Raw genomic sequence first — 23363 nt, forward strand, 5'->3', positions numbered from 1 at the left:
GTCTTTTGATCGGTCATCACACAAAATTGGCTCAAACTGTATCTTCGTTTTGCTTCCGAACACATCATCAGGACCTCTCTGGAAAACTGCATATATTGTTTGCTCGTAATCGAGTCTAGCGGACTATTCGCGCGACAAGCGATAATACACTGGAACTCCCGGGTTCCCCACTTTGATCCATACGCTGCGAAATTCGTCTTAGTGAACGACTGTCGATCGACGACATGAGCTTACTACATCATTGGCGGTCTCGCAGTGGGTGGCCCATAATGGGTATGATGACACGGAAAGACCGTGAAATTCCCTTGTCTGAACGTCCTCTGTGTTGGCGACTCCTGCAATCCAAGTTTTCTTGCTTACCTCGTCCAAAATGGCTGATGAGCTTGATCTGGGCTGCGTTTGAAGAAGGTGTTGGGAAGTGGCATACATGTGCTTTCATCGACGTACCCATTCCCGATCTTCACCTGGATTGGAAGGCTGACCTGTTGGCGAGTCTCAGGCTAATCGTTGGTGGGCATTAGGAACTCAAAATGTAGATATACTCAGCACTTACATTGAACACATCCATCTTCCACCGTCCCGCGTCTGTGGCTACAACTCGACTAGACAGCTTCACGAAGCCGTCTGCTTCAGATGTTCCTGCACTCTTCGTTATGTGTGGTTTGACCATGCAAGCAGTGAGACAAACTGGTTCCCTGGCGGCAAACACGCATGGCCGTTGCTAGTGTCGATAAGGATGCACAATCTCTGGCCTTTTATCTGCAGGTTTGACATAGAACCCTAGACTCAGAACAGGCGAGGCAGTCTAGCCGATCAGGGAACACATGGGAGAAATAAAAAAAAAGTAAGAAGGCCCACTCCGACAGGACTCGAACCTGCGTCGCTGTCTAGGAGTGACAGTGTGGTACCATTACACTACGAAGTGGACCGTGCTCCAGAATATTGTCATTGCTATATCAGCATTGTCACCGGCTTTAGACCCAGTCCACCAAACATGTTTAAACTCAACGGTCAGATGATAAAAGAACAGATGCAAATTCCTTGATATATATACTGTGTGTATGTGAGTGAGAGATCCGGGGAATAATAACGAAAGCAAAACGACAGAGTATTATAGATCTATAGCCACATTAAACGAGCGTAGGACTAGCGGGAATCGCTGGGCGGAGGGGATTAAAATGAATGCGTGAGAGGGTACAGTATGCATATGTGCAAATGAGAGTTGGGGCTGAGTTGAGAGGAAGATGGCAACCGTTTACGATTGCACAGAACCAACAGGAATGTTTGCTCCATAGTAGGAGAAACCCGAAAACTGTGCTTGCACAGTCTCCGAAAGATTCGAGTTTTCGACTACACTGTCGACTGGTGGTTCAACCGTGAACACAGTGTCAAAGTTAGACACATCCTATTCCTGGAGTTAGCCATGATACAATGAGACTGGTCAGTCGCCATACCACTGGGCTAGTAACGTTCGGCTTGAATGGGGGCTGGAGCTTCTTCTGGCTAAGAAGTTTGAAGTCCATGCTTGCAAAGAATGGATGCTTCTTGATCTCGGATGCGCCATTAACGCCCAACCGTTGCGTGGGGTCGCGGTCAAGGAGCTGGGTAAGAATACTCCGAGCCTCTGGACCGATTTCGGGTGGGAAGACGAGGGGATCGTTCAAAATCTTCTCATACATGCGATCCGTCACCTCTGAGAAAGGTTATGAGAGCGTGCATAAAGTATATCATCTCAACCCGAAGTCTTACCATCATAAAAGGGAGGCAAACCCGCGAGCATCTCATAAAGGAGGACACCTAATGTCCACCAATCGATTGCCTTGTCTACAGAGCAATATCAACAGAAATTCCAATCAATGCGAGGACCTACTGTAGCCATGGCCATTCAAGATTTCGGGAGCGAGATATTCTGGAGTTCCACAGAATGTGTTGGTCTTGTCGTCCGCCTTCATATTCAGCTTGCAAAGGCCGAAATCACACAGAGCTATATGGCCAGTGAAATCGAGAAGGATGTTTTCGGGCTTCAGATCCCTGATCGTGTTATTAGTACGGTCGCATAACAAGGGCCGAAACTACGAACCGATAGACAACATCGAGCTCATGCAGATGCTCGAGTGCGAGGAGTAGTTCTGCGCTGTAGAAGCTAGAAGGCATTATAAACATGAAACGGATAAGACAATACTGGCATACCGCGCACGTTCCTCGTTGAATCGCTGCTCTCGTTGGAGATGATGGAAAAGCTCTCCTCCATTGACAAAGCTAGCCAAATATCACACCATGGTTTAGGACTGACAGACGCAAACCCACGCAAGTACGAGGTAGAGCTTTTGCTCTGACTGGAAACCAAATTTGAGAGGTACGATGAATGGGCTGTTGACTTGGGCAAGAACCAGGCGCTCTGCAAGTGTATGCGTGATTTCATTGCGGTTAACTGGTGTAGAATTAGTATACGATACTACAAGTGGCTATCCGCAAACCAATGTGCATCTTGCGGATGGTCTTGAGCGCATAGATACGGGAAGTGTCGCGTTTGCGGACTTGCATGACCTTGCCAAAGCTGCCCTTTCCAATGACAGTGATTAATTCAAAGTCTTCGATGGACAAGGACTGAGTCATCGGCTGGTAGGAGACGCCAATCTGGATTTTGCCCGGACCTCCGACGAGGTCGTACCACTGATCCTGTTGGCCGCCGTCGTCGAAATTGGGAATGAACTGAGTAAAAAGTTGGAAGGCGATGGTAACTTGGGATTGACATCGACATTACCTTGATGCCGCCCATGAAAACGTCATTCCCCAGATCGTCAGCACCCTCTCCTCGTTTCGGTTCCTCAGCACGCAAATAGCATTGCATTGATATTTCAGAGTTTCGGGAAACATCGCTAGATAAAGTTGGTCAGCCGGAACGGAACACCGAGCAAACTTGGACTAACAAGTGAACCTGATACATGAATATGGGTTTGTCGATTTCGCCACCGAGCGGTGTGATGAGAACTTGATTGACCTCGTACTCCATGACAAGGTACGGAAGCCACCAGCATTGGGCACGTTGAACGGAATCTCTATTGAATTGATCAGCGCCGCGGGAAGAACATGAATGGGTGCATTAGAGACCTGTTGCCTCGCGATTTGTTGGCAAGACGTTGCTGGGTGACGCTCGACGGAGAAACGGCAGCAGCCACTTTGGCCTGCTGAGAGTCGAGAGCCGCTTGAACAGCGGGAGGCAAAGCACCACCATCAGGCACTGCGAGTCCCTCAGCCCACGCTACTCTGATAGCTGTGGGCAAATTAGAAGTGGGAACAAATTGCAGAATGGCGAAAGACTTTCCAAGCAAACCAGAACGGGGACTGGGTTTGCTATTGGCCGGAGTTGGCGTGGTGGAGCGAGGACTTGCGCTGGCGTCATTCTCTGCACGAAGATTGACCACAGACGACTTCTTGCTCCTTCCCAGCTTCCAGGACATGACAAAGATAGGCGGCTTCTGAAAAAGTTTAATAAAAGAATCAGATTGAGGCGGCACACAGCGCACAAATTAGAGAACGGAGTGTAGAGCCTGCTTCCAGAGCAACGAGATGAGCGAGATTTCTAGAGTTGTGACGAGTGCCATCAGTTCCGTACCATTCATTTTTTGTGCCAAATCCCAAAATGAATTTTTGATCGGCCCGTTTTGCAGCTCCTTCCGTTCCCTCTACTTATCGACATCGTCGGACCAGTTTGGGGACCAGTTTCGCTAGGTATACTCGCTTTGGATCAGCGACACCTACAGGCGTGGTACCGGTAGCGACTGAACCGACACTCATTGCCTGGTTTTGGTTAACTTTTGATACTATGAGCGATGTATCCTTGGTCCCACTCGCAATTCTTTCTTCCGACAGCAAGCTTCTCCTATGCTGCTTAAACTACCTAGTCTAGATTCATCTCGCAATCTGTGATTCCTTCCTCTAATTTCGAACCTTGCATTACCTCGAGAATATTGATCCATCGGAGACGGATTAACGCTGCAAGCCAAGATTAAGAATCGTCAGACTGAGTCAAACAGTGAACGTCGGTACCCAGTCGGTACCTCCAAAGATGGGCTGGGCCGCGGCAGTGCGGCCATCAGGGGACGTCAACTTTCGATATGTTCCTATCCAGCAGGATCAGCCAATGATTTTCTCTCGGTTCTGCGGTTACTCCTTGAGCATCTGGGAACATTTTCCCGAATGCTGGGCGAAAACTAGTAAACAAACAGCTTCTGTAGCTACATATCTGAAATGTGCATGGTGGGTAATCTATTTTTGCCTCCGCTGTCACGAACTCTCCGGCCCGCAAGTGCCGTTCTGCCTTCGGCTTGGATGAGTCATCAGTGACTACGTGCGGCTGCGCCTTCGATCACTTTAAAAGTACCATGCGCGTGCACAGGCTATCTTCGTTGTTCCCTCACCATGTCCTCGACTGATTCTGTCGACGAAAAGGCCAAAGCCAGTCCAAAACGGAGCTTCTGGTCTAGGAAACCCAAGGACGTGGAAAAGGCCTCCGATACAGATTCAGAAACGACCGCGACAACTGATGTCCCTCCTGCAGAGCCAGCTGTGCCTCCCGTTTCCTTCACCCAACTATTTCGGTTTTCCACTCCATTAGAACTTTTCCTAGATGCTATTGGCCTTGTCGCTGCCGCCGCTGCGGGTGCCTCTCAACCGCTCATGACAATGTGCGTTTCCCGGCCTTCTTTCTCTATTCCAACACGCTCAATCCTCCAGTTTGTTCGGAAATCTCGTCAACCAATTCGTTCATTTCGGCGTCGTCATCATGAACCTTAACAATCCCGACTCCAACACCGCTGCCACAGCCCAGGCTGCGCTTCCAGGGGCTGCAAGAGCCTTCAGACATGAAGCTAGCAAACTCGCAACTTATTTGGTTATTATCGGCGTGGGAATGTTCGTTTGCACCTACATTTACATGTACCTCTGGGTGTACACTGCTGAAGTCAACGCCAAGCGGATACGCGAACGTTACCTCAAAGCCGTTCTGAGACAAGACATTGCTTTCTTCGACAAGGTTGGCGCTGGTGAAGTCGCAACTCGCATTCAAACGGACACACGTCGGCCTATTCAATCCATCCCGTAATAATAAGCTCACGATCTCGTAGATCTCGTTCAACAAGGAATATCCGAGAAAGTTGCATTGGTTGTCAATTTCCTGGCTGCCTTTGTAACTGGATTCGTCGTGGCTTACATCCGCAACTGGAGGCTTGCCCTAGCCATGAGCTCGATTTTACCCGCTATCGCTGTCACTGGAGGGGTTATGAACAAAGCGATCTCAAAGTATATGCAGTATGTCGTTTCACAATTCTTTCCATGTGGTCCCCCGTTGATTTTTACCAGGCTGTCTTTAAAGCATGTAGCCGACAGCGGCAGTATGGCAGAGGAGGTGATTTCCACCATCCGCACAGCTCAGGCGTTTGGGAGTCAAAAGACGCTCTCCGGGTTTGTTTCAAGTCTTCTCCATGTTGCCTATCTGATAGTAGTATCAGTCTCTATGATCGTCACATCGCTCAGTCCGAGACCTCGGATCTCAAGGCAGCCGTATGGCATGGTGCAGGACTTTCTGTTTTCTTCTTCATTATATATAGTGCATACGCCCTAGGTGAGCTTACTGGGTACATGTTTCGTTGCTTTCTGAACTGTTTTAGCATTTAGCTTTGGAACCACACTCATTAACTCAGGCCATGCCTCTCCAGGAGCGGTCATTAACGTTTTTATGGCCATCTTGATTGGATCTTTCAGCTTGGCTCTTCTGGCACCAGAAATGCAAGGTACGCTGACTTGGCTGTGAACCTCCGTTCGCACTAACAATGAATAGCCATCAACCACGGTCGAGGAGCTGCTGCCAAACTCTTTTCCACCATTGACCGCGTTCCTGATATCGATTCCGCCAACCCAGACGGCTTGAAGCCTGATAATGTCGACGGCGAGATTGTCGTCGACAACGTTTTCTTCAGCTACCCGTCGCGTCCCACCGTCACAGTCGTGAAAGGTCTTTCCTTGTCGTTCCCAGCCGGTAAAACTTGTGCATTGGTTGGCGCTTCAGGATCTGGCAAGTCGACAATTGTGTCGCTGGTTGAACGATTTTATGATCCAACAAGTGGCGTTGTGACTCTGGATGGTGTCAACGTTAAAGATCTCAACCTGAAGTGGTTGCGATCGCAAATTGGCCTCGTCTCTCAGGAGCCCACACTCTTTGCCACAACTATCAAAGGCAACGTCGCCCACGGCCTCATCAATACGAAATACGAACACGCTTCGGAGGAAGAAAAATTCGCCCTCATCAAAGAAGCTTGCATCAAAGCCAACGCTGATGGGTTCATCTCCAAATTGCCCAACGGCTATGATACCATGGTCGGTGAACGTGGATTCCTTCTCAGTGGCGGTCAGAAACAGCGTGTTGCTATTGCTCGGGCCATTGTCTCCGATCCTCGCATCTTGCTTCTCGACGAGGCTACTAGTGCACTTGATACTCAGTCCGAAGGCATTGTTCAAGACGCCCTCGATAAGGCTGCAGCAGGCCGCACGACAATCACTATTGCCCATCGTCTGTCTACCATCAAGGACGCAGATATGATCTTTGTAATGGGCGACGGATTGGTCCTTGAAAAGGGTACCCACGATGAACTCCTTTCAGACGAGAACGGGGCTTATGCAAGGCTCGTTCATGCACAGAAACTTCGTGAAGTTCAAGACCGCGAGGGTGCTGAATCTCAGGACGATGAAGCGGAGGCTACGGCTCAAGCAGCAGCGGAGTTGGAGAAGGCTGCGCGAGAAGAAATCCCACTCGGTCGCAAAAACACCGGTCAACATTCCCTTGCTAGCGATCTTATCGAGAAGCGTCTCCAAAATCAAAAAGAGCATGACAAGGAGCAAGATTACAGTTTGTTCTATCTGTTCAAGCGGGTTGGGCGTATGTATCGGGAAGGGTGGCGGAGCTACTTCTTGGGCTCGGTTTGCGCTATTGGAACTGGCGGCGTATTCCCGGCTTTCGGGATTGTGTATGGTGCGTTGACTTGTTCGATTAACTAAATTGACCATGAACATTTTATTCAGCGAAGGGTATCAATGGTTTCGAATTGGAGGGTCATGCTCGTCGACACGCAGGCGACCGCAATGCCCTTTGGTTCTTCATCATCGCCATCCTCTCTACATTTTGTATCGGATTCCAGAACTACTTGTTCTCCTCTGCCGCAGCTACTCTAACAATGCGACTTCGTCAACTCAGCTTCAAAGCCATCCTCCGACAAGATAGTACGCTTTCTCACCAACCTATGGAATACTGATACTTACCATATAAAATAGTCGAGTTCTTCGATAAAGACGAGAACAGTGCAGGCGGTCTGACCTCTTCTCTCAGCGATAATCCCCAAAAAGTTAACGGATTGGCTGGAGTGACGCTCGGCGCGTTCGTGACTTTGTTTTCGACATGCACCATCACTGATGTTTGGTCTAGTATCGTGCAAAGTTTCGCCACACTTCTGGCCGGCGCTATCATTGGTCTGGCGATCATTTGGCAACTCGGTCTTGTCGGTCTCGGTATGTCGTTAACTTCGATGTGGAATGCTTGCGCTGACTTTCTCAAGCATGTACACCATTCCTTGTTTCCGCTGGCTATATTCGTCTCGTAAGCGCATCCCGCTGGAATGAATAGACTTCTCATGGTCTCTAGCGTGTTGTCGTCTTGAAAGACCAGAAAAACAAGAAGGCCCATGAGGCCTCTGCGCAACTTGCTTGTGAAGCCGCAGCAGCTATCCGCACTGTGGCTTCTTTGACGCGTGAAGATGACTGTTGCGACTTGTACAGCCAGAGTTTAGAAGAGCCGCTGCGCGAGTCAAATCGCACCGCCATTTGGAGTAATCTTCTCTACTCGCTGTCGCAAAGTATGATCTTCTTCGTTATTGCACTCGTATTCTGGTACGGTGCAGTGCTGGTTTCCCGGCGCGAAGCTTCTACCTTCCAATTTTTCGTCGGTCTTATGGTAAGAGCCAGCCCAACAATCTGATTTGCAAATCGTCTAAACCTCTATACGTAGTGTTCTACATTCTCCGCGATCCAGGCCGGAAATGTCTTCTCCTTCGTTCCCGACATGTCGTCTGCCAAGGGTGCTGCCTCAGATATCATTCGACTTTTGGACGCTGTTCCTGAAATTGATGCTGAATCGTCAGCCGGGAAGAAAGTCGACCCGAGTGTGGCGAAAGGCCATCTCCGTCTCGAAGGCATCCATTTCCGTTATCCTACCCGCCCTGCCGTCCGTGTTCTCCGCGAGTTGTCTATTGAGGTTCAGCCTGGGACATATATCGCATTAGTCGGCGCTAGTGGTTGCGGCAAGAGCACTGTGTAGGTCTCTCTCCCATCGTTACTTACTCGCCAACTAAATGGCATCTAGAATCCAACTGATCGAGCGTTTCTACGATCCTCTCGCTGGGGAAATATTCGTGCGTCTTCAAATCTGCTTGAAAATTGACGCTTACATGCGTAGTTGGACGGTGAACTCGTTACCGAACTGAATATTCAAGAGTACCGGAAACAGATCGCTCTTGTTTCTCAAGAACCCACACTCTACGCTGGAACAATACGATTCAATATCTTACTCGGCGCCATCAAGGAAGATATCACCCAGGAAGAGTTGGAGAGTGCTTGCCGCGACGCGAACATTCTCGAATTCATTCAGTCACTCCCAGAGTAAGTCACGTATCTACTTTTTTCACCACAGCTCTGACTTGCTGTTAGTGGCTTTGACACTGAAGTCGGAGGCAAGGGAAGTCAACTATCGGGCGGACAGAAGCGTCTGTTTTCATTTATGTTGTACAGAAGGTTGTTGCTTACGTTTTCTCAGAGCGTATCGCTATCGCGCGTGCCTTGTTGAGGAATCCTAAAGTACTCTTGTTGGATGAGGCGACCTCTGCGCTCGACTCCAACTCAGAAAAAGTCGTACAGGCCGCCCTCGACCAAGCAGCCAAAGGTAGAACAACTATTGCCATTGCGCATCGGTTGTCGACCATTCAAAATGCGGACCGGATGTACGTGTTGCTAGCCTCTCTTTCAATTTCCTGCCTGACATTTCGCTTCAGCTACTTCATCAAAGAAGGGTTTGTGAATTGTCCTGTTTCATCTCATTTTCTGACCTCTTTTAGACGAGTATCTGAATCCGGAACTCATGACCAATTATTAGCAAGACGGGGAGATTATTTTGAATACGTGCAACTACAGGTTCTTTCGAAACGAGACCACGCATAGTTTACCCACATTTAGACTACAACTAGTATAATCCACACTGTATAGACTCTTTTCTACGACCACAAGTCTTCGATTGTTAGCAGATCGTTGTGACGTTGTGACACGCGTCCCTTTCAAGTTCCCGACCTCCACCAAAAACATCATGTCTGTTTCACTGACCCCCAACCATGCCCTCGGTTTCCATAGTGCGCAATATTCCCTGGCCCCGTTCTTCTCTCATTTCCTCAGGACCTCTCACAACACTCGTCAAACGATCCCTAACAATATCCAATCACAATAGCCAGCCAGTTGCATTCAAGGTCAAAACCACTGCTCCTAAGGTTCGGCGCGCGCTCTTGCTTGCCGAGACCCGTTTCTTGACGACAACTACTAGCTTTACTGTGTGCGCCCTAATACCGGACGAGTTGAGCCTGGCCAGAGTGTGGATGTTTCGGGTGCGTCATCAGCCATTGCGCGTCCCCACGTTTAATAGTCGTCTACAGTCATGCTACAACCGCTCAAGGACGAGCCACCAACTGGCGCAAAATGCAAAGACAAATTTCTCATCCAGAGCACGCTCATATCTCCCGACAAGGAAGCCATGTCTGTTCAGGACATTGTGCGTATATCTTGCTGCAGTTCAAATTATTGTACTGAGTTATGCTTCAAGTGGAGTGGATCCGATATTAACGAGGAAGGAAAGGTCCACCAGCAGAAGTTGCGGGTGACGTATCTCCCGCCAGAGGGTCAGACATTGGTCGAGGAGGACGAGGAACCACATGCCAACTTGAGCTCCTCAATGACAGCTGCGGACTCGGTGCGTTGTGTTGGCTTCATTTCAACTGTCTTTGTTGATAATCTACAGCAATTGCACGATCCTTCTCGTCAGGAATCGGTTTGTTATCTCTCTCCTGCTCGAGTATGCTCGCTCAATTCACTTGTGCATAGGCTTATGCGACGGTTCGCCAACGTCTACCTGTCAATGGCGATACTACGCAAGACTCCGTCATCGCCGCGCGGCCATCGACTCCTCCTGGCGATTTCAGCGTGGCCCAAGAAGAACTACACGAGGAGCCTCCATTTAAAGCGCCTGGAGTTGTCATCACCCCTCCAGAGCCAGAAGTCATTATTCCGGTCAGGGTTTCCCAGCCGGCCGTCCAACCGGCACCCGTTTCTACTCCCATTCCCCCTGCACCCGTCCGCACGCCATCAGTGCCGACACCGGCTGCCAAACCAAGCCCATCACCGCCATCAGAGGATTACGCAAGCAAATACATTGAGGCTCAAGCTGAGATAGAGCGTTTGCGAGGATTATTGACTACTTCGCAACCCCCTGCAGAGCTCAGACGAAGGACAAGGAAACTGTCAGACGCTACTGCCGTTGATGTGGCTGTTCTGGAAGAAGCACCCATCCAAGAGGGCGTACCCCTTCAAGTTGTCGTTATCATTGCTCTCGGTGTCTTCATCACAACATACCTTTTCTTCTAAGGACATTGCATTCAAGATAATTTCCTTCGGGAGATAATTGTAAATTGTCTTGCCTTTTTTATTGCCTCTGTCTCGTCTTTTGGAACGTACACCTACACTCATTCGTCGTATTTTATTGTTTCTTTGTACATAAACTCAGTAGTTGATGTCCCTATGAATGTTGGATTGCGTAATTCTGCCTCGATAGCTTGAGCTATAAGCTTGTGAACAGCTTGGGTCGGGTGTCCAGAATCTGATTCATCATTCTTAAGACAAACGCGAGTGCAGTTCTGCACTCACTATACCAAAAAAATCCCGTTGGGTCGGCGCATGTGTAAAATCCAGTAGTGTTGGTAAACCCAAACTCGGTAGGACTGTCAAGGATTGAGTTGAAAAGTGCGTTCGAGTCGAAGGTCATGACGACAGCGTCTAGAAAGATCAAGCCAAATGCGCCAGAGGATAAAGTCTGTGTACCTGGGTTGGTGTTTTTGAACCTTTGAACGTGTTCCGCAAGCACTGTGTTGAATTGGTCGATGTTCTGCTTGAACTTGGCGGCATTGGAGCTGCCAACGAAACTTGGATTGCGTTCTTCCGCAGGAACATTGATGAAAAGGTGTGTATCAAGTCCGTTGGTTTGCGCTAGTTGCTAGAAACATGCGGTTGAAATCAGGGCAAAGGTTGAAATATAAAAGCTTACCACCGCATCAAAGTATGCCACCATTTCAGTCTCCCAGAAAGCAGGAAAGTTGGTGATCTGCGTTCGTGAGTCGAGGCAATTGTCGGACAGAGGCTTACCGAAGCGTTCTTGAAGGTGTCGCCAGTGTCGTTTATGCCAATCCACCAGACGGTCAGAGTCTTGTGACGAGGATGAGGGATGGCACGGGAAGCGAATTTCGTCCATTGGTTAACTTGCTCAACAAGAGAGGTCGTGAAATTGTGGTGTAGCGGGAGTCTAGAGAACTTGAGCTTCTCGTGGACGCTGAGGGTGTTGAAAAGAGCAAACAGAGCAGCAGTGATATCCGCACCAGCGAACGCAAAATTCCACAAATGTTTCGTACAACCAAATGGCGAGCCTTCGAAGCAGCCCGTTAGATATTCGATCTGGAGCAGTTTAATTGGTTAGACTAGAAAAATGCAGAGGAGACGAATGACCCAGTTGGAGCCCTCAGAACTTGTCTGTGGATAGAGAAAGTCAGAGATATCTTATGCAAACCAATGATCAAACGTTTTTGGGAATGATTGTACTCGTCAGCGCTTCTTGTGTAGTGTAGCCACCCGAGTCGCCAACAAAACTGTTGGTGTCAGCTGGTCGTAGCAGGTAAAGCAAGATCTACCTAAAGTTGGGGAATCCATGAGTTCCTTGGACAAAGGTATACGAGTCGCCGAAGGCATATACATATTCGATTGCATCCCAACGAAACACACTCGATCCGACAGTAGTTGCAGTCGTGCTGAGTGCGCCAAGTAGAACTATAGCAGGCCCCGGGAAGCTCCACCAAATGGTGATTCAAAAATTTGGGTTTTTGAGGCCCAAAAATCGCGATTTCCTTGTCCAAAAAATGGGTTTTTGAGATGAAAATTCTGAAAACCTTCTTCAAGATATGGGTTTTTCAGGCCTTGGGGAGGTTCGCAGGAAAGTTTTAGACTGGCCTGTGCACCAGCGTCTCACCGAGTAACAGATGCCTTTTTTTGAGAGGTGAATCACCGCAAAGAGTGTTAGTTTCAAGGTAAAACCGCCGCAAGACACTTTTTGATACCTGTAAAAATTACCATTTTTGGCAGGTGTCACGCAGTTACATGTCACGATCCTTCTTCAAAAATGGGTTTTTGGGGCCCAAAAAATTGGGTTTTTGAGGCCAAAATTCGGAAATTTTTTGAAGCACCCTTTGGTGGAGCTTCCCGGGGCCTACTATAGCAGTGTAGCGACAAAAGCGAACCATGACTGTAGATAGACAAGGGCACTGCAGTAGTTCACTTGAAGCTTCACGGTTCATCAGCTGACGCGATGGGGGCGCGACGTCCGTCTGGCGGACCGGCCAGGAAGTCAGAGTTCTTTGTGAGCATAGAATCCACCCTTCAGAGACGGTCCGGAAGTGACAAGCGATCAATTCGTGACAAGTCATTCAACGCTGAACGTTCAACTGATCTTCCAGTCCATCGACGCTCTGAACGGCCGCTTGCCATGAATGCGTATACTGTAACATTAAATCCGCATCGGGGAATCTTTTTAAAATTTTCTTGCAAGCAAAGGCTCCTTTGACGCTTTAACATAGTGACAGGAAAGACGGAGAACACTTCATCGGCATGATGAGTGATTGTCGAGTTGTTGGCCGTGTCTGCTGTTATTCCCTTCCCAGAGCTTTGCTTCATGCCCTTTTACAACCTATTTCTGTGGTAGGTATCCCGTGCAATCACCTCCACCCGCTTTGACGGCCACTTTTGGCCTCATATATCGTCTCTCCCGCATACCCTCCGCCATTGACTCTATGGCTCTCCGTCACTCGTTAACACGCAGAGAAGTGTTTCTCTTGCTATTGGGCGCTTCATGCATGCACATTCTCTCCCTGCTCTTTTCGCATGACTCCGCGCCCCAAGAAATACTCATCGAACAATCCAACCGCGACAACTTCCCTCCAGACCCTCCACCGCCAGAAAAGATTGTCTTCCACACCAAAGGGACAACCACCACCCTAATACAAGTCACGACAACCACTGCGTTGGCTACAACTACAGCCACTATCGTCTCCCAGCCCTCAGCTGGACCCAGTAGCGACAGTCCTTTAGATTTTGTGCCTGACCTTCCACCCACAACTCTAGTCGCACATGCTCCAGGATGGACCGGTGCGTCGACTCAACTCATTTCTACCTTCTCTCACTTGCTTGATCATAGTGTTCCGAGATATTTTCATGTCAAATGACACGTTCTACGTTGTCACCGACCAGCCATCCGAATTTCCGGAAATTCGCATGATGATTAGTACACCGTTAGAGTCGTTGGCCGAAGATGAAAATATCAAAGCTCGCGAACCATCCCAATGGAGCATGTCTTTCATCACGCCCGTGGAGGCGGGGCGGAAATGGGGCGCGGATGTGCGCCATGGGAGAAGGAATCGGGTGTCCTCCGTGGACGGAAATACGGTAAGACTTTGTAGCTACCTTCGGCGACGCTAATATAGTGCTCAGGTACTCGTGAACGAACCTACCCAATTCCTCAGGCACTATTACCACCTCGTTGCGTATGCCGTTTGCTTGGACTTTGTTGTTTGGTCTGAGTCTCAGCAGGGAATTGATATTTGGTACCCAAGCCATCTGGCATGGGGCATTCACAGCGCCTTCAAACGATACAGAGCGTGATTACTCATTGGGGCCTTTCCCTCCCCCCCGCCTCCCATCAATCGCATTATATTCGCCCGCGCGAATGCTGATGGTTGGCGCGATTCTCCGGGATTCAATCGCTATTTTATGCGCGCAGCCTTTCCTAGCGCGTCAATCGAAGAAGAGGAGGGTTGGGCGGATCGTGTTCGTATTACCTCCACGGGAGAACGGGCATGGCATTTCCCACTTCTCCTTCTGACTGATCGCAGTGCCTCGTTCAGAGGACAACTTTGCGGCAGCCAGACACAACGCATCGCCGCTGAAGCCTATGAGGCTATGCACAACAAAAATCAACTTGCTGGAATTCGTGTTGGGGGCTGGTGGGAGCCTTTGCGAGCCGCCGCTTTGCGTTTTGCCGGTGCAGAGGTGGATGCTTTTGAAAATACCGAACAAGTCTCACTTGATAGCGACATCCGCGAGGGTGACCCCAAACTAGCGATGCCGTCCAAAATCGTCATCACTTATATCAGCCGCCAGGGTGTCAAGCGTCGCAAACTGACTCCCAAAGCGCACGAGGGACTTGTCCATTCGCTGGAGGAGCTCGTCAAGCGCAAGGGGCCATCTTGGGAACTCAATATCGTCGAGGCAGAAAAGCTCACTAGAGACCAACAGCTGCAGCTTGCTGCGCGAACGACGGTTCGTTGATACAGCGACTGCAGTGACAAAATTCAATGTTCTCCAGATATTACTCGGTGTGCATGGTAATGGTCTAACTCATCTGGTCATGATGCCGCCTACCCGCATTTCTACCGTTATTGAAATATTTTACCCTGGAGGGTTTGCGCACGACTATCAGTGGACCACTCGGGCTCTTGGTGAGTTGCGTTGCCTCGACTGCATCAGTCCCGCTGAAATCAGCGTAGGGATGAAACACTTTGCTATCTGGGATGATAAGTAAGACCTCCACAATCCTCTGTCCTTGAATTCTTATCATTTCTCCTAGATATCGCACAGAAGGAGCTGGAGAAGGAAAGCCCGATGTAAATTATCCTGAGGGCTTCCAAGAGGACTACATTCCGGTACATGGGCCTACAGTTGCTAAGCTTATAGAGGATCGCGTCGAGCTGCGAGTGTAGATTTTTTTAGTGTATTTACCCTATTGTGTATTTTTATTTGACTTAATTTTTCGCACGGCCCTCAACGCGTGACAGTGATTCTGTCACGGAAGATGTCTTCGGCTGTACCCCGACCCCGACCGCGACCACGTCCCGTTCCTCGTGCCAAAGTTGCGCAAACTGCCTCAGCTTCTAATGCGCCAATCGACGATGATTCCATGTTCATTCGCAACAAGAGTCGCGATACAACAACGTGGCAGAAATTTGAAGCACTCGATAGTAAGCTGTTTAGGCTCACTTGAAACCGTTCAAATTTGACTTACCAACGCAAAGACGCGTCGAGAAAGAAGACACCACGCTCGGATACCGAAGATGATAGTGACTCTCCTCGTCCAAAGAAGCAGTCCAAAACAAAGACACGACAAGCAGCTCACGCAGAAATGCGAAGGTTTGTGCTATTGCCCAACGCGACTTGGCGCGTTTTCACTGAGCCTAATCCGCAGAGTGCTCTCCAACGAGCCCTCAACAAACTCCGAATCGGATATTGAAATCTTGGATACACCTTCAAAGCAAAAGAAGAAGGGCAAACAAAGACGAAGTCGATCACGTTCCTTGACACCACCTCCTGCTATTCCTGAGCAACAGCTGCGTGATGCTAGAGCCATTGTTCGGTAGGCTCATTCTCCCATAAGCTATCTGTTTCTGAAGTTGGTCAAGACAAGCCTTGGGTGGTGGCTCAGAGCGACAGTCACGATCACCAACGCCACCCCCTATTGAAGCAAACAACTCTATCGAGTATGCACCAGAAATCCAAAGCATCTTGCGCGCTGCACAGACAAGATCTGGTCGAGAGGAATCTTCAGAAGCTGAGGGGTCCAGGGAAACGATAGAGTTGACGATTAGCTGGAAGCAGCATCCAAAGGACACCCGACCTCCAACATGGAAAGAACCTATCATTTGGAAAATCCATCGCGTGCGAGTTTATATTCATTTCTCGCTTTGACTGTACTGACTGATGCATAGACGGATAATTTCCACAGGGTCATGGATGAGGCCGCAGATGAAGCCAAGATTCTTCTTGCCAATCTTGTTTTGAGCCACAACCATACACGCATTTTCCCGTCGGCTTCCCCCGCCTCTCTTGGTCTCTGGGATGACGCTGAACTCGGTTCGCCCAACTCTTTAGACAAATTGATATACTTAACTAATCATCTCTGCCAGAGGCTTGCGAGCAGGGAACTTGGGACTACATCCGTTCTCATTCGACAACCAATCCAATCATTGCCTCCCCAGTAAAGCGCAAACCAGCCGTTGTCGAGGAGGAAGATGGTGTACTCGTTGTGTCGGACACCGATTCATCAATCATTGAAGTCGACACACAACCTGACTCGGATTCCGACCATGATGAAGCCAGTGCAGCCGAACATCAGGGCGGAGGCGAAGGAGCCAACGAAAATAACCACGGCGACAGCTTCAAGCTCATTCTTCGATCTGCCCTTACAACGAACAAGGATATCAGCTTGAATGTCCGCTCCACCACTAAATGCGGCACTATCGTGCAAGCATTCCTGAAGAAGGCGGGGATAGCAGACAATTATCCTGCGGTTATCGCAGGAACTAGCACCTCCAAGGGTCCCCGCAAGAGAGGGAAAGGAAAGAAAGGCGCCGAACCAGCGAAGGAGCCCAAACTGGAAATAGATGGTGATAGAGTTGGTAACGATGAGGCTATTGGGAATTATGAACTTGAAGATGGAGATGTCGTTGACGTTGTCGGTCTGTAATCGTGGGGGCCTGTAATCATGGGCGTTTTATAGATGTGGGTCTTTTCTGCCTGAGAGCACGTGACATGAGATTTACCTTTTGTTGGACGCGTTCATGTCCGACCAACCTTTGCTCTTCAAACGACGATCGAAGCCGGCTGCACGAGTACGCGCCTCTTCTCCAGAGACAGAGACGACAATCAACGACAACGATACCACTGCGAATGAGTCACCAAGCACTCTAGCTACTCGTCTCAAAACCAAGGCCAAACGCGCTTCTCGGCCAAAGGCCCGTCTTAGCTTCGGTGGTGACTCTGACGAGGTTTGAGTTTTACTTGCTGCTCAGTACAGATGCTAATGTTGGGGGGCCCGGGGCAGGAGGGGAGCAGTAGTGATGTGTTCAAGGTAAAAAAGTCAAATCTCAGCCAGCGCTTGACCTTGGGCACACATCCCGCGTATAGTATTCACTCCTTTCCATACAAGCCGGATTTGACCCATAACAGGTTAGCAAAGAGTGGCGAAGCATCTTCCAATCGCGGTCCCACATACGACCAGGCCTACCTGAATGAACTCAAAGCCAACACCCCTTCTTCGCGGCCAGAGCCCGTCATTCCTACGGATGGCTACGATGCGGACATGTCCATGGACGTCGATATGTCCGCAGACATATCTATGCAAGACGGTCAAATATTGACCTTGTCATTGGATGCACTACTGACGCTCTACAGACCCAGCAGTCTACATCCATTCCGAGTCATCCATCAAGCAGGCCAAGGAGCGACGCGGCTTATTACGCAAGACAGGCGTGCCTTCTCAAGATGACTTCATCTCGTTGTCTGTCGTCAAACGGTCAGACGAAGACCAAGGCCCACATCCAGAGAGCCGATTGGTCAGAGAAGAGGATGAACTCGGGGAGGGCGATGACGGTAAGTGGCCGCTTGCATTTTCTGCTATCTGTACCAAGTGTGCTTGATCAGAGTTTGCGGAGTATACCAGTGCACAAGAGCGGATAGCACTGGGTAAAAAGTCACGAAAGCTTGAGGCTAGCAAACGGAGAGATGAGATGAAAGAGCTTATTGCTGACGCGTGAGCTCATTTCTTTCCTGTGATTTCACTCGGCGTGACTCGGGTACAGCGAAGAGGTCGATGAAGAAACGGAGGAATGGGAGCAAGAACAGATTCGTCGCGCTGGTCATGCCTCGTTTGGACCTCCAGCGAAGAAAGCGCAGGAAATATATAAGCCTACACCAAGTAGGTCTCGTCCGGGTTTCTTTCAGTCGGCATATCATAATGCTTTCCAGTTCCGCCTGCGACACCTTTGCCAACACTAGCGCCGGCAGTTGCCCGCTTAGCACAGCAACTCGCACAACTGACCGCATCACACGCGTCGAATACTGCGACCTTGACGAGCCTTGCTCAAGAGCGGCTGGAAGTAGATGAACGCGAGAAGGAAATGCGTCAAATGGTGGAGAAGGCTGAAATCAAGCGTGCTTGGTTTGGTGAATTTCGAGAATGGGTGGAAGGTGTGGCCGCTTTTCTAGACGAAAAGGTATATGATTTACTAATATTGATTAACAATGACTTCTCACTACATTTTAGTATCCTCGCTTGGAAAAACTTGAAGACGAACACATTTCTCTCTTGAAGGAGCGACACGATATGATCAAGCAACGGCGTCAAGCTGACGACGAAGACGATCTATGTACATTCCTTGGGATTACACAGCCACCAGCCGAAGAAGAGACAGACGATCTTGGCCGAGTTATTCCAAAGCCAACTCCTGCTTCTCGACGGGCAGCACGACTTGCACGGCATAGACGTCACCATCCCAACGAAGATGAAGAGGGATACTCAACCGATGCTTCACTAGCTGCTGACGACAAACAGTCATATTCTAACGCAATCACATCACTCACTGAACGTACCGGCAAAATACTGTCTGATGTTCGAGCAGAGGAGTTTCACGATCCAGGAAAAGGCCGGTGGTCTGACTGGCGTGAGCAATATGCAGAAAGCTATGTCGGGGCATGGGGGGGTTTGGGTGTGGTGAGCGTTTGGGAGTTCTGGGTCCGCCTCGAAATGATTGGATGGGACATAATCAAGGTTGGTCGCTGAACACTTCGACTAGTGGCTGACATTTATCCAGGACCCCCGCAGTCTTGATAGTTTCGAGTGGTACAACAGGCTATATGCATACTCAAGACCAAACGGAGAAGATCTCGGACCTGATGGCGACTTGGTCGCGTCGATGATTTCTACCGCTGTCATACCCCGGATTTGCAAACTTTTAGAGGGCGGTAGTTTGGACGTGTACTCGGATGCGGAGATCAGACGTGTTGTCGATCTCGTAGAAGAATTGGAAGCTAGCGTTGAACCTGGTAACGCGAAGTTCCTGGTGAGCAGGTTGCCGAGAAGAGTTGTCTCCTGATGAAAAATCTGCAGGTATTGCTCCAAACAGTCTATAAATCATTCCAAACGGCAATATCTGAGGTTGATGAGTTGGTTTCAACAAGCAAAGCTCGATCGGCAGGTGTTGGCGCGGCACCGTTTGACCCGGCTTCGATTCCTGCCCGAACACGATACCTAAATAGGAGGATAAAGTTGTTGAGAAATCTGGTCCGGTGGAGAAAATACTCAGGAGCGAAGCGGTTTGGAATAGAGGAAACGGTACAGAAACTGGCAAACACGATACGCGAGTTGGCTGAAGGTGCTTGGGATGGTGGTCAATCCTATATGGAGCAAGTTCGTAGCATCGTTGTATAAGCAAGCACTATAGGTTTACAAAGTTGACTTGTGTCACTAGTAGGGACCAGCATGAGCTGCAGATATATTATAGTCGGTCGAGTTGTGCATCCCTTTGGTGCGGGTGCTCAAATACCACACTGGCCGCCCAACATCCTCCCAACCTAGGTCCGTGTAAAGTTCGATTGCGATCTCCGCGACTTGATCCATCCACTCCAAATGACGCGGTTCGTTTGCCAGAACAGATCCATGGTAATAGAACAGCAGAAAAGTGTCGTCCTTTGTGTCCACCACGCTTGCACCGACGTAGAGCATGGATTCGCAGTCAATTGATTCACGAAAATATTGAATGATTGCTGCTACGGGACGGTACCTTTTCGTGTCGCGGAGATCCTCGTATGGGATTTTTGCCTGCATGGCGGCTAGTTTGGCGGTGGTTAGGCTTAAGTCTTCGTCGCCCTCCACATAACGCAAGGGAAAGCCGTAAAGGAAGTCGGGGGGGTGGAGGCTCAGGCGAGAGCATTTATAATACTCTCTGGGGAGTTGGGAAAAGGGCTGATTAGTGCGCATATACCCCAATCGCAGCGTCTGCAATTGTTCAGTATAGTGGCACAGTGGCAGACGATTCATTTTGGCTTACATACGTTGTTGTAAGGGAGGTCAAGAGGAACTAGAATGCTTTCAGGAGTTGGATGCTGGGCGGCCTCTTGCGATTGAGCAGCTTGTGGTCGAGTGGCTAGCTGAGCGAGCTGAGAGTGAGACATGGTTTGGGAAACACGTGTCCGTGTGTGGGGTGCCTGTATGCAATGACAGACAACGTGGAGACTGCTCATACCTGAATAGGAGGATAAAGCCGGTGAGGAATTTGGTCAAGTGGAGAAAAATATTCGGGAGCTAACTGGTTCGGAAAAGAGGAAATTTAAACAGTGCAGAAGCTGGGGCGCACGATATGCGAGTTGGCCGACCGTGAAGTGGCATCGACTAGCGACGGCCATGGCCAGTAAAGATATTATAATCAGTCGAGTCGTCCATCCCCCTCGTGTGAACGCTCAGATACCATCCTGGCTTCCCGACATCCTCCCAACCTATTTCCTTCAAAAGGTCGATCGCGATCTCTGCGACTTCGTCCATCCACTCCGAATGGCACGGTTCGCTCGCTAGATAGGAGGCATGGAAGAAGAACAGCAGGAAAATGTCGTCCTCTGAGTCGACCATGCTTGTCCCGATGTAGCGCATGGATTCGCATTCAATCGATTCACGAAGGTATTGCACGATTGCCCCGACTGGTGCATACTTCGTCTTGTCGCGGAGATCCTTGTATGGAAGTTTTTCCTGGATAGCGGAAAGTTTGGCGGTGGTGAGAGACAGATCGTCGTCGTTCTCGACAACATGAAAGGGAAAGCCATAAAAGAAGTCGGGGGGGTCGAAGCTGAGCAGAGAGCATTCGAAGTACTCTTTGGGGAGGCGGGAGAAAGGTTGGTTGGCGCGCATATATCCCAGTCGCAGTGTCTGCAGTTGTTCAGCATCACAGCCTAGTCGAGACGATTGGTTGACTCGCCTTGGTGTAGGGAATGCGGGCGAGAGAGCTCTGACCTTGAACTGCCTGTGAAGCAGCTTGCGGTTGAGCGATTTGGGGTTGAGCAGTGGCACAAGTTGGTAGCATAACCATGATCGTGGAGGGATCTATCTGTAAAAGCGTCGTGCACGCTGAGGAGCATAGCTTTCTTTTATGGCCAAAACAAATGTTTTCTTGGAATGTGTCACATTATTAGAGGGGGCTTTTGTTAAGTTTTTATGGATGTCTTATAATTGCAATGCCGTCGGTATAAACACAGTTTCTCTGTCTAAACAAGTTCAGCATTCGAATGGAAGACGGAACGACAGGACAGCAGAGGAGACATGGTGAACGACTGGGAAGAGAACAAAAGGCGATCATCATTCAAGTTTGACAAGCGTCGGGTCACAAACGCCGAACCGCAGCACTCTCTCTCTTTCATCCCATTTACATACTCACCCATGGACCCACCTCGTCGGCTGTCGACGAGTTCGTCTGGAGAAGAGGAAGACTCACCAACGATGTCCAACTTCAATTCATCAACATCGCTCATTCTTGTTCACGAATCTGACGAGCCATCGTCTCCCTTTGACTTTCCGGACGACGAAGATGAAGTTCCAGAAAGTCCAGATTATGAAATCCGGAGGTCCTGGAGTCCAGCTATGAGCCCCTCGCTCGTCTTCCTATATTTACTCTCGCCATACCTCAAGCTGGGTGCCATGTTACTCCCCAACACGCAGCTTCCACTCAAATTTGGAATACCACCACTCGTCATCTTCGCGGTTTTGACTGCCTTCGCCCGCCAAATATGGTACATGCTCGCCCGATATATGCGCAAAGCGGATTTGGAGGATATTGTTCTCGATGCGTTCGCACGAGGCCGAGGCAAGGAAAGACGACGAGCGTGGCTGAGGGCACTTGTCAGGGCTGGAACAGGCATGCTGAGAGTTATTTTGGCTGGAATATATCTTCGTGGTATGTCTCGGTCTCTGTTCTCAGACAAAAAAAGACTGATTTGGAGTAGAATCTGTTCATAACATTCTTCCCCTCCTTCCCGACGATCTGCCCTTTCCTCCCCAGCCAGCGCTGACATTTGTCTTCGTGCTGACGCTACTCCCATTTGCATCGGTCGAGACTCTTACGGCTAAGCGTGTTGTATACGCAACTGGTGCATCCATTCTCACATATCTAACCTGGTTCGTCTGTGTCGCCGTCTCTCATGCGAACGGGACTCTGCAAATAAATCCCGGCTGGCTCAGAATGGGAGCCTTCTGGCAAGGGATCAGTACGCTCTTCTGAAATGACCTGGAAACTGCCTTTGACACTTTTATTAGCTACAACGGCGTTCATATTCACGTCGTCGTCAACACTGCCATTGTATGCCTCGCTCAAAGCCGGCATCCCCCACTCTGGACTCTCGAAGAGTCTTGTCTCACGCTCTTTTCGCACACTTTCTTCCCTATCGGTGGCTGTTGCCGTCGGTTTAACACTTCCGCTGGTCTTTTTTACTTCCCGTATGAACGCTGTCATTGTACGTTGGATTCCTCTGGTTACTATTGTCTCTTATCTGGATTTACACAGCTGCAGGAACCATTTGATTTGCAAGCGGTCATCGCATTAGCCAACTCTCTTACCCTTCTTCTCGCCATTCCGTCGACCCTTGTTACAACACCGTCGCTGCCGGTGTCTGAACGACTGCAAAGGTCAACGATGTTGCCCATCTCCAAGTATCTCTTGTTTGTACTTGTGATATCTGTCTCCCTCGTTCCTGAACGCGTTGCTCGCGTCTTCAGTGACATATTACTCGCCAGCGCCTGTGCGGCTACCTTTTTCCTTCCAGCTCTAATTCACATCACCACGCACTTCTTCAAGAAGCCCCTGTCCATTGTCATTCCTCAACTACCCGCAACGCCATCAGCCGCAGATGAGCTCCTCCAGCGCAAAGAGGATGCTCTGCAGAAGCGACAGTGGCGAAGGCGTGTTATTTGGGATATTGGAGTCTGGACTCTCCTCCTGCCTGTTGGCGGAGGTGGGTTCGTTTGGGGTGCTGGACGACTTGCTGGCAAGTGGTAGACATTACATAATATATAGACGGGACACTTGGATAATAAGTAAAACAAATGTACTACATTGACTTTTGTAGCAGCTTTCTGCATCCGTTCTTTATAT

The 23363-nt window shown here is 49.5% G+C and overlaps 9 protein-coding genes across 9 annotated transcripts; 5 read left to right on the forward strand and 4 right to left on the reverse strand.

Annotated features, from left to right (window-relative positions):
- Positions 1–123: 123 nt before the first annotated feature.
- MIND_00846100 (uncharacterized protein) lies at positions 124–713 on the reverse strand (the record flags this gene model as incomplete). The annotated part of the gene is made up of 5 exons (XM_037365125.1): positions 124–184; positions 235–309; positions 361–500; positions 554–639; positions 689–713. 5 exons carry the CDS (start codon positions 711–713, stop codon positions 124–126), a joined length of 387 nt encoding a protein of 128 aa, XP_037218367.1.
- A 542-nt stretch (positions 714–1255) lies between these two features.
- Positions 1256–3798, reverse strand: MIND_00846200 (Non-specific serine/threonine protein kinase; the record flags this gene model as incomplete). Its single annotated transcript, XM_037365126.1, has 14 exons — positions 1256–1405; positions 1455–1693; positions 1750–1824; positions 1871–2031; positions 2081–2143; positions 2191–2259; positions 2308–2431; positions 2478–2712; positions 2765–2879; positions 2931–3059; positions 3112–3274; positions 3322–3479; positions 3528–3583; positions 3763–3798. The coding sequence occupies 14 exons, from the start codon at positions 3796–3798 to the stop codon at positions 1256–1258; spliced, it is 1773 nt and encodes a 590-aa protein (XP_037218368.1).
- A 624-nt stretch (positions 3799–4422) lies between these two features.
- Positions 4423–9261, forward strand: MIND_00846300 (uncharacterized protein; the record flags this gene model as incomplete). Its single annotated transcript, XM_037365127.1, has 19 exons — positions 4423–4688; positions 4738–5078; positions 5127–5310; positions 5362–5463; positions 5511–5623; positions 5670–5792; positions 5840–7027; positions 7078–7275; positions 7327–7429; positions 7478–7560; positions 7608–7648; positions 7694–8002; positions 8057–8361; positions 8411–8459; positions 8504–8706; positions 8755–8810; positions 8861–9044; positions 9096–9113; positions 9159–9261. 19 exons carry the CDS (start codon positions 4423–4425, stop codon positions 9259–9261), a joined length of 3969 nt encoding a protein of 1322 aa, XP_037218369.1.
- Positions 9262–9403: 142 nt separating this feature from the next.
- Positions 9404–10728, forward strand: MIND_00846400 (MSP domain-containing protein; the record flags this gene model as incomplete). Its single annotated transcript, XM_037365128.1, has 7 exons — positions 9404–9446; positions 9490–9581; positions 9635–9695; positions 9744–9859; positions 9911–10057; positions 10106–10135; positions 10189–10728. The coding sequence occupies 7 exons, from the start codon at positions 9404–9406 to the stop codon at positions 10726–10728; spliced, it is 1029 nt and encodes a 342-aa protein (XP_037218370.1).
- Positions 10729–10826: 98 nt separating this feature from the next.
- Positions 10827–12060, reverse strand: MIND_00846500 (Carbohydrate esterase family 16 protein; the record flags this gene model as incomplete). Its single annotated transcript, XM_037365129.1, has 7 exons — positions 10827–10960; positions 11008–11136; positions 11182–11353; positions 11405–11461; positions 11503–11808; positions 11860–11909; positions 12042–12060. The coding sequence occupies 7 exons, from the start codon at positions 12058–12060 to the stop codon at positions 10827–10829; spliced, it is 867 nt and encodes a 288-aa protein (XP_037218371.1).
- A 1196-nt stretch (positions 12061–13256) lies between these two features.
- On the forward strand, positions 13257–16918 carry MIND_00846600 (uncharacterized protein; the record flags this gene model as incomplete). Its single annotated transcript, XM_037365130.1, has 14 exons — positions 13257–13548; positions 13598–13845; positions 13891–13943; positions 13990–14226; positions 14292–14718; positions 14765–14897; positions 14946–14976; positions 15026–15101; positions 15251–15416; positions 15471–15585; positions 15641–15808; positions 15855–16110; positions 16161–16305; positions 16359–16918. The coding sequence occupies 14 exons, from the start codon at positions 13257–13259 to the stop codon at positions 16916–16918; spliced, it is 2907 nt and encodes a 968-aa protein (XP_037218372.1).
- Positions 16919–16994: 76 nt separating this feature from the next.
- Positions 16995–19660, forward strand: MIND_00846700 (GC-rich sequence DNA-binding factor-like protein; the record flags this gene model as incomplete). The annotated part of the gene is made up of 10 exons (XM_037365131.1): positions 16995–17219; positions 17276–17352; positions 17401–17579; positions 17626–17823; positions 17875–17983; positions 18033–18148; positions 18199–18446; positions 18497–19000; positions 19044–19292; positions 19340–19660. Exons 1-10 carry the CDS (start codon positions 17013–17015, stop codon positions 19658–19660), a joined length of 2208 nt encoding a protein of 735 aa, XP_037218373.1. The 5' UTR covers positions 16995–17012.
- A 36-nt stretch (positions 19661–19696) lies between these two features.
- MIND_00846800 (WD-REPEATS-REGION domain-containing protein) lies at positions 19697–20472 on the reverse strand (the record flags this gene model as incomplete). Its single annotated transcript, XM_037365132.1, has 2 exons — positions 19697–20227; positions 20284–20472. The coding sequence occupies 2 exons, from the start codon at positions 20470–20472 to the stop codon at positions 19697–19699; spliced, it is 720 nt and encodes a 239-aa protein (XP_037218374.1).
- Positions 20473–21655: 1183 nt separating this feature from the next.
- On the forward strand, positions 21656–23267 carry MIND_00846900 (uncharacterized protein; the record flags this gene model as incomplete). Its single annotated transcript, XM_037365133.1, has 4 exons — positions 21656–22169; positions 22219–22479; positions 22529–22725; positions 22776–23267. 4 exons carry the CDS (start codon positions 21656–21658, stop codon positions 23265–23267), a joined length of 1464 nt encoding a protein of 487 aa, XP_037218375.1.
- Between the last annotated feature and the right edge of the window lie 96 nt (positions 23268–23363).

The sequence above is a fragment of the Mycena indigotica genome (genome assembly GCF_014461135.1).
Source record: "Mycena indigotica strain 171206Taipei chromosome Unknown Mind.scaff0007, whole genome shotgun sequence".
NCBI lineage: Eukaryota > Fungi > Basidiomycota > Agaricomycetes > Agaricales > Mycenaceae > Mycena > Mycena indigotica.